Below are 9,502 nucleotides of genomic sequence, written 5' to 3' on the forward strand. Positions count from 1 at the left end.
TTTTTTTTTTTTTTTTTTTTTTTTAAATGGAAATTTCTCAGCTTCAACGGGTGGGTAGGTTTTGTGCTTAGGGTCTATAACACGACGACTTCAGGTTGCATGTCCCTTCCCCCTTTTTTTCCTCTCACTTCCACTGCTGTTTCCCCCTCTCTTTCCCACTCGCTTGATGGCTCACACACGATATTTCCTCTTGGGTGTATTTCATTAATTGGTGGTTGATTTGTGGTCTAGAGACTTCTTTTTTATACCGTCAGTCCRTGTTCACATTGTCGTTTTGCAATTTGTTATTCGCGGAACGCTTCCCTGTGTTGTGTGTGATCACCCAGGCAAAAATAGCCCTTTTTCCCCCCCTCCTCTCTCTGCTTGTGTCCTTCCCTACTTCAAAGGACAAGAGTAACAAAGACACAGAATGAGCTGACCGGTACGGATAGATAGTGAGCATCACGTGGCTAAAATTGTCAGATTAAAATTTGAGTTATAATAATTATGGGGAAGTTTTAGGTAGAGCTTGGGACATGCTTGTTGTGCCCAGACAGTAGAAAGACCCAAACACACATAGGTGAGATTACATKCAGGTCTATGCAGCTATCGGGAGACATGGTCTGTGATGGGTAGGATATTTATGCACTATGGAAATAGCTAAAAAGATCCTGGTTTGGAGAGATTTTAAAGTGAGTGAAGCAGGATTTTCTTCTTTAGAAGTAAAGTTGAGCTCCAAGGAACTTTTTGTTCTTGAATAGCGAGTTTCTTGGGTGCAAAGCAAGGGAACCATGTAATAAGCAGCAGGGCACGTTTGTGGCAGGAAATATTTAATCAGAACAAGGGAAGGAGCAACACAGGAAGGGTTCAGCAAGACTTTCTCTTTGTTTTCTACACTTTGCAGCTGTAAGAATGTACTTTGAAGTAAGAATAAGTTATTTGAACTCTGCAAGTCACTGTTGCAGGCAGATACAGATACATAGACAAGTAGATACATAGATATAGTATTGATTGATTTTTGTGCAATACTGTTTGTGATAAATATTTTGTAGACAAGAGTTGAAAAGGGCCCATTTCATCAAAATTCACTTTAGTGTTTCAAGTGCTGTAATAAAATATAGTGGGAMATATATAATACAGACCTAAAGCATAAACTTAATTATGTCACCCAGCCTTCAAGGCTTTAAATCTTTATGTTTTTTTGAGGCCTGCAGAGGTCTGTCTGTCTGTCCATCCATCTAGCCATCTATTCATCTGCTTTTCCATCTACATAGAGATGCAAAAGAGTTGTCAAAAATACTAAGGAGATCATATAGGAATGCATATATAGCTATAAATTTATCTTGTGCATCGATCCTGCACAATAGATAATAGATRCTTGGTCTCTTGTTATGTTTGCTCTCTGAGCTTACTTGACATTTCTGAAGTAATTTAGTTAAGAGGAAATGAGTTGTTCCCAGTAGAGAGAGCAAACGAGTGGAGTGAAGGTAGCCAGCGTGATAAATGGCTCTTTCATTTGGAGATCTCCAGAGCTCGTTTAAGGCTAATTTTCTGTATTAGCCCCCTTTGAGCTATTAATGCAATAGGCAGGGACCGTGGCCCCTCGTCTCTTAGCTGCCCCATTAGAGCTAGCGTTAAGCTACCATGCCTGAACTCTACTGTGGTGGTGGCGGTGAAATAATGAAAGGTGCTTTTTAAACCCTTCTAATCTAAACTGGCAGAGGGTGGTTAATACGATTTGAAGGGGGCTGGTCAATGAACAATCAATAAACTAATAATGAGAAGGATGCGGTACATTAGCAGTCTAAAAATCCAACGAGACATTAAAAAATCATCGTTAACTCCTAGCCCCATTAAGATTTGGGTGGTGGAAGTGGGAGGGAGGGAGCCAGATAAATCATCGAGATGATAATAATCATCAAGAGAATTAATATCAGATTTAACTCGGCTGTGGGAGCTTACCGGCTACATGTTTTGAGAACTTTCCTCAGTTTCTGTTCAAATGAAGGGAAAGTTTTCCGTATGTCAGGAATAAAAGATCGGGTCCTCTTGTCAACTGCTCATCTGAAATTTGCTTGGCACAGGCGATGGCAAAATAAGTTGTCGTCTTTCAAAATCCTGCGTGGCCCGAGTCCAAAGATTTTTTTTTTTTTTTTTTTTTTTTTTTTTTTTTTGGGACTGAAGAGCACAGGCACTGACCTTAAAATTATCCTGATGTATTTATTTACTTTCAGCTCTTTCCATGGCTTATCGGTACACCCACATCTGATTAGCACGAAAGGCCATTTCAACCCTAACAACTTAATTCATTGTCTCCTTGCATAGGCACACGCTATTACTACTGTTGTTTTAAGGAATCATAAGAAAAGAGTCTTTTACAGTTCCTTAAAAAAAGGGAAAAAAAAAAAAAAAAGTGATTCTTAGTCGCAGAGCATGAGATTCCTCCCAACTGCTTCCTGAAGTACCCTGCAATAAATGATTAACTGCAAACTACTATGGCCACAGGCTTGCGGGTGATGGACCTGGGAATCAAGTGTTACTTCAGAGTCTGTGCTTCAGTCTCACTGTGCTGGTACCTTTTCTTTTTTTTCTTTGGAGACTGCTGGAACGTCACTGTCACCTTTAATTTAATGCAAAACAATTTCGAGGGAATACGTTTCACTCCGAAATTTCCTCCTGGCTTTCGGGGCAAAAGGGCTGCGGAGGAGGAGGAGGGCGGGGAGGCAGGAGGAAGAGGAGGAGRAGACGAGTGGCACAGGAGGGAAGGAAGCGTGAAATGCTCACTTTCTGTCCGTGTTCATTAGGAAGAAAAATAAGAGCCGAGTCTTTTAGTGGCACTGGGTGATACATCGTCCCTGGACTCCTACGTTTGTCTTTGGAACCAGAGCAAACCATCATTGATTTCAATTTGCTGTTATGATAGACAAAGAGCTTTGGGTTTGCTTCAGGAGCGATAGGCAGCTCTCGAGTTCTGAAGACAACAATCTGATAACTCATTAGCAACAAATTTGTGCTTTTTTTTTAAAAAAACACAAATATTTCTTTTGATTGATGGATCGATAGATCGATTGGCTGATCGACTATCACGTTATTCTCTATGTTTACTGCAGGGATGTCTATAGTTTGGGAAATCGTTTTTCAGATATTTTCGGGGCATAATGATTCTTTTGGATTGTTTAATGTGTCTATGCATAAATATTATGAACATTTCTTCTTGGGTGTGTGCATTGGGGCGCATTTACAAGCGTTTGTGACGAGCAGCCCGACAGAAAATCACACACACACACAAAAAAAAAAAAAAAAAAAAAAAAAAAAAAAAAAAAAGAGCAAACCCACAACCTAAGACTTAATGTATGCACAGAAAATTGTAAACATGTAAAGAACTGAAAGCTTCACGCTGAGTTTCGCCATGCTCCATTTCCCCACCATTTCCTGCTGTCGTTTTAAAGCGATCTCACTCATCTAGAGATCCCGTTTGCAGGAACAGTATGCTTATAATTACTAACAAATCAAGCGGCTACTGTTGCTCTCCCAGTTTATTGATAAGCCGAAGAGAAATGGAAGGGGGAGAAATGACAAAGAGATTGAAAGTAACCGGAGGAAATGAAGGGAAAGAGAGAAGTAGAGGGGGGGGAAAGAAACAGGAAGGAGAGAAAATGGGAGAGAAGGAGAGAGGAGAGAAGACAAGGGGGGAGGTTTAAGAGAGCCCATTTAGACTCGCGGAAAGGATTTTGGAAGTGAAAGAAAAACAGATCCCGCCGGGGAACAACATTAATGCTGTATTCATGGGATAAAGTTAAAGAAGAAGTATTGGGGGTGCCATGCATCTATGTAATATATGTATATATATGTGCTCCTCCGTATCGTTGTAACGGTAATGGTAAACCATAACCAGCCGGGAAAGGTGACTGTGGCTAAAAATACCCTGCGCTGGAGAGRTTATTGCGGTTTAGGTGCACGCAGGGAGCTGACACTCGCAGCTGCATCCACCGACGGGGCTGCTTGTTCACCCAGCGAAACCTCCACGTTGCATCCCTGGGACCAGCTCGGCTCTGTCTGCAGCGCTATAGCCGTTCTAAACGTATAGATATGATAAACATAGAGATAATTCACTCCGTGGCAAACACATTTTTTTAAGGAAGTATTAGGTAATTTACAGAAGATATAGCGTTTAGATAGACTACATGTCTCTGAAGCTATGAAATTGCAATAGTTATGCTTACACCGCCTGGTAAGGTATTCAAAAGAGCTTAGAGTTATTAGGCTCCCACTGATCGGTATGTGCATTTAGTCGCACATTTAGTTTTTGGTGAGCCACTGGTAAGAACAAAAGCTGAAGAGCGCTCAGCATAGCAGCGAAGGGAGCCAGCCTGCTTACCAAAAGCAATTTGCATGGAAAAAATATCGAACACGTGCAAATCCATATTTCAAAGGTTAACTAATGTAATAAGTGCTCCAAAAGGCCAAAGCAAGAGGGGTGAGATATATATAAGGATTACATGGGGACCTCTCTCTCTCTTTAGTGAGTTTAGACTAAGATCAGATGTTCCTGGAATTGCTGCCTCTTGTTTAATTTCTCAGTTCACTGGTCAGTGACCTGATAAACTGGGCACTAAATATAGCCTCTGTAAAGGTGTACACGAACCAGCCAGCCTGTGTGTCCGAAGAAAAATGCCAGTCATGAAGATATCTCTGTGTTAGAAGTGTTTTAATCTAACTCTCTCATTTTTTTAATTATTATGATAAATAGATAGATAAATAGATTTTGCACTCTAGTTATACTGCAGCACGAGGTACGTAAAAAGTGAGATATACATTCACATTCACACATATTTGACGGGGGTAAGGGATTTTTTTTTTTTTCTTTTTGAGTGCCAGTACTATCTCGAATAGCCCAAAGGAGTCTTCTTCTATAGAGTAGATGGCAAAAATGCCTACTAATAGCAAGGAAGGAAGGAGCRGCCTCTAACTCATTTATAACTATTTCTGTGCCTATTTGAAACCATTTGAAACCTCCTTTACGAGCTGTATAAAATGCCTAGCTAAAAATAATAGAGAAGTGGGCATCCATTTCACTTTCCAATTCCCTGAAGTAAAGCCACTCAAAATAATTTGTTTATATTGGATCCTCTCTACAAGGCATACGAAGCAATATGTATATCTGAAATCTACTTGCCTTTTGGTTTTTCGCTGTTATAGAGCTTTTATTGTGGGGGTCTGKTCTGGTGGTAGGAAATGATCTGTAATAAAAACAGTGAAACACGGTTGTGTCTATTCCATACACCGAGGTTATAAAATTGGCAATTGCCCAGTAGTTAGCACTTGGTAATATATTAGGATACCCGATCTTATTGTTTAGCAGCTCCAGACGACTTAAATATCCCCTYAACCCTAATGGTTTGATTCTCCAGATATGTTGCAAATAAACAGGGCTTTTATTACTTAACTGACATGTATTATAACTACCTAAATAGCTGGCATATGTGCATAATAGAACCCTATTATTTGCCGAATTGGTTTTGCAATTGATTGAGTGGAAACGAGAGATTGTGAAGCAGTATCTGCTCTACGAGGGTGTGTAATCAGTCTTCTCCTCTAAAACATGCCCGCTAAACTGCCACTAGATACCACTAGCGAATCTGCAATTTCGGAGTGCACTTTCTATAAGGAAAAGCACGTTGCAGCGATTCCAAAAGGAAGCAGCAGTAGCAGCTGTCAGCTCTTATTAACTCCTGCATAAAACATACCTTAAGTACGGTTTGTTATCAATTACTCGCAGAAATGAAACAACTGGGAGAATGCAGMGAGGCTCTCTATAAATTAAAGTGATTGGTTGATTGATTAGAGCACCTGCTGTAAATYATAACAGTTAGGCACAATTATGAGAGAGCTGTTTAAGTTCATTTGTAAACAAAATTCATTTCACCAGGGGATTGCTCTAATTTTTGCTTTAGTCCTTTTATTTTTGTTTATTTCTGCGTGTGTCTGTTTGCTATTATAGGAATTAGTTCATTATAATTCCCTTGGTTGCTCTTAAAATAACCTTACTAGTTTCTCAGATAAATTAAATATTTTGTTTTATCGTGGGCAGAATAAAACGGTTTTTATTTTTGTTTTGGTTTTTGATTTCCCTTAAATATGTGTTGCAGTAATTAGATCAGCCTTATTCAGGGACATGAGAGTTCCCACTACTTTATGGATAGTACAATACGGTCAAGAGAGTAAGATGGTGAATAGTATGGTTATACCGTATTTTTTTCCTGGTGATCTTTTTTTTTTTTTTTTTCCCAAACAAAGAGGCTCATTTTGTTTCATAAACTAGACTTAATAAAACCACAAAGCAATAACAGAGCTGCCTCCTAGTTGTTGTATCCTCCAGCCTCAGTATTTATTTAAGAAAGAACCTCCCTTCCTGCAGCAATTGAAAATGAGCCAAAATAGGATTTTTTTTTTTTCTTTTTATACCCAACCCTACCCCCTTCCCCCCGAATCAATGTTCCAGGTGCTATCCATTGTGCAGGATTAGATGGGCTAAGACTAAGTCTGAAACATGATGTTGGTGTTTGCAAGGTGTATTTATCCCATCCTGGTGAACCAAGACATATGAGCATCATCCTGTTGATGATCCCTGGCTCTTGGGGCTCTTCCTTAGTGGCTTGGTTGGATCAGCACACCTTTAGGTGGCTGAAGGAAGCACAAGGTTGAAAAAGTCTTTTGCTTTTGCAATGGTAGTGTGCTTAGCTGTACTCCTTCATGGCATGATTGTTCATGTCTCCTCTTCTCCCTTTCTTTTCTCTCCAGTCCCAGTTCCTCCCAAATCTGTTACTTCTTTGATGATGAATAAAGATGGTTTCCTGGGTGGAATATCAGTCAATACCGGCGAGGTGTTTTGCTCCGTACCTGGTCGCTTGTCTTTGCTTAGTTCAACCTCAAAGTACAAAGTCACTGTGGGAGAAGTTCAAAGACGCCTTTCTCCTCCTGAGTGTCTCAACGCATCGCTCCTTGGGGGAGTGCTCCGAAGGTAAGAGGCCGAGACAGGCAGGTGACCATGTGTGATCATCCTCTCTACCATAAATGTTTGGCCATCAGGAAAGAAGATCTCTGATGTGCCTTGATCTTATTGTCTCAGCATTGTGTGCATGTGTGTGCGATGACAAGAATCAAGTAAATATATATTGTATTGAGGTACTGAGGAGAGTGTATGGACGGTAGAGAAATATGTGTCTGCGTATATGTTGTTAGAACAGCTCTGAATGGAATATGTTTTTCATCCTTGTATATCCACATAGACACTTTCTGCCTTCACCTTCTCCTCCTTCTCTCTTGACAAACAAATAATGACAAAATGTCACTATGGGTATGTAGAAGTTAGATGTTGCAGGATGGACCTGATGCATTTCAGGGAAAAGAGGATAAGACAGTATATACTGTCTTATATTTCCTAGATAACAGGAAACTGTGAAGCATCCTCTACATGGCAGTAACTACAAGGCAATTTAGCAGGGCACCACATGGAACAGGGGAAACAGCAGGGTAGAGGTAGATACATAGTTGGTCAGAGAGAAGTCATCATCAGATAGCTTTGAAAGTCAACAACTTCCATTTAGAGGGAGGTTGCTGGTGGAATTATTCAAGACTAGTCTTGAGGCCTATGATGTTTTRCATTTGCACAAATCACCCATTAATGTACTGGTGAACTGTGTGGAAGATTCCAAAATACTTGACATTATCTGAAGATAAAGAGTAGCAAGGCAGCCTGGCAGCCTGGTTGCCATTTCTTCATATCATATCCTGCAATCGGGTATTAGTAGCAAGAATTGAAGCGCTCTGGAAAAACTTTATGGAGAGAGAGGCTTTTATAGACAGGCCTCATAGTGATTGAGGGATTGTAAATTGTCAGTGTGATTTGTGAGAAAGGTGAGATGAGCCTATATCTCCACTCAGAAGACATTATGTGAGCATAAGGTAAATAGTTCACCAGCCAAAGGATGGCTGAGATAAGACTTCATTTTCTACCTGGGAGGCTGGAAGACAAAGGATAACACCTGGACAGGAACAAATGCTTATAAATTGGCCATGAGTAAATCTCAGGTGGTGTCTGAAAGCTGTTAATCTTGGAGCAGTAAAGATTTTGCCAGCTACCCTCTAGTAGCAATTGAGCCACATTGTTTTTATGTTGTATCTAAACGAAGCCTAGGCAAAGTCTGTTATCATATCAGGGAATTGGACTCCTTGTCTGAAGCGAGGGCAAAGTCCTGCTGCACGCACAGTCACTCATCCTAAAATACAAATGAGATGTAAGGTCTCCTTAAATAGATGAACTTCCACGTGAAATCTGTAATCGGTGACAGTGGAAGAAGCAGCAGTTTTTACTTACAGATGCCAACCGRTCTGTGCATTTTGTATAACTGCAAATGAAACAGAGAGAACATCTGAGAGATATAATAGAAAATATAATTACCAAGGTAAAGAACCATCATTATTGAACTTCAGGGTTTTTCTGGAGCTGGCCCAAGATGTAATCATTGGCTGCTGCTGACTTCAGTTCCTATCTGGAGTCTGAGCTTTAGACAAGCTTTAGATTCAGAGAATAAAGTATAAAAAGTCRCTTTCTTGCATTTCTGCCATCTATTCCTGTTTATCTATTTACCTACTGATATTATCTATTTCCTATTGATATCAAACAGTGAGAAGCCAGGTTGCCTTCTCTCCCACTTCTGACTTCTTTCCATTATTTGTGACTGTTAATATATACATATATACATATATATATATATACATATATACATATATACATATATACATATATACATATATACATATATGTAAGCTATGATAGATTGGGATGCATCTAGATCTCTGTGCCAAACCCCCTTTGGTTTCACAGGTGGCAAAATTTCATCCTGGGGGATTTACTCTCCCGAGGATATATCTATAGATGTGCAAACAATAGCTCTGTGTTTCCCATCTATAGCTCACTCATCTCTCTATTGTCCTTATCTATAACCTCCAGCAGATATTCAAATCTTCCTCCGGGCAATCCTTTATATAGTGCACTCTGCTTTTAGGTTCCTCCAAATAGCCCAGCATTGGCTTTGCGCATACACACACATAMGAAACACATCCGTTACTTTCATAAATATCTTTTTTTTTTTTCCCTCTCCTTTTCTATTTATCCACGGACACACACACACTTGCGCTAGTCCTTAGACTCTTTTAGATTTGTTTCCTTTTCTTCTTCCTCCCATTCTGGTCTTGTCCTAGAAATTCAGCATCTCTCACCCTCTCTGTCTTTCTTCTCTATCTCTATACTCCACTCYAATACATGTTGGTGTCATAGGAAAAGAACCCAGTTGCCGCCTTCCCTATCACATCCCTGTACAGTAATTATTGCTATTTTATATTATTTGTTTTCCCTGGATAAAAAGAGGAGAAAAGTGAGCTCATCCCCTCTCCCACCCCTGGGAGAAATTAAGCTCAAGGAGTAAACTCAAGGAGAAATCAACGTGCAGAAAGCGTTAAA

General features: G+C 39.9%; 1 protein-coding gene across 1 annotated transcript in view; it reads left to right on the forward strand.

The window, feature by feature from the left end:
- Positions 1-9,502, forward strand: part of LOC112950966 (transcription factor AP-2-beta-like) — a 26,551-nt gene that overhangs the window by 11,959 nt on the left and 5,090 nt on the right. The window contains exon 3 of the mRNA XM_026043593.1: positions 6,781-7,000. Coding sequence (XP_025899378.1) covers positions 6,781-7,000 — 220 coding nt within the window. The remainder of the gene's footprint in view (positions 1-6,780; positions 7,001-9,502) is intronic.

Source organism: Nothoprocta perdicaria, unplaced genomic scaffold, assembly GCF_003342845.1.
Source record: "Nothoprocta perdicaria isolate Ctin4 unplaced genomic scaffold, notPer1 scaffold_330, whole genome shotgun sequence".
NCBI lineage: Eukaryota > Metazoa > Chordata > Aves > Tinamiformes > Tinamidae > Nothoprocta > Nothoprocta perdicaria.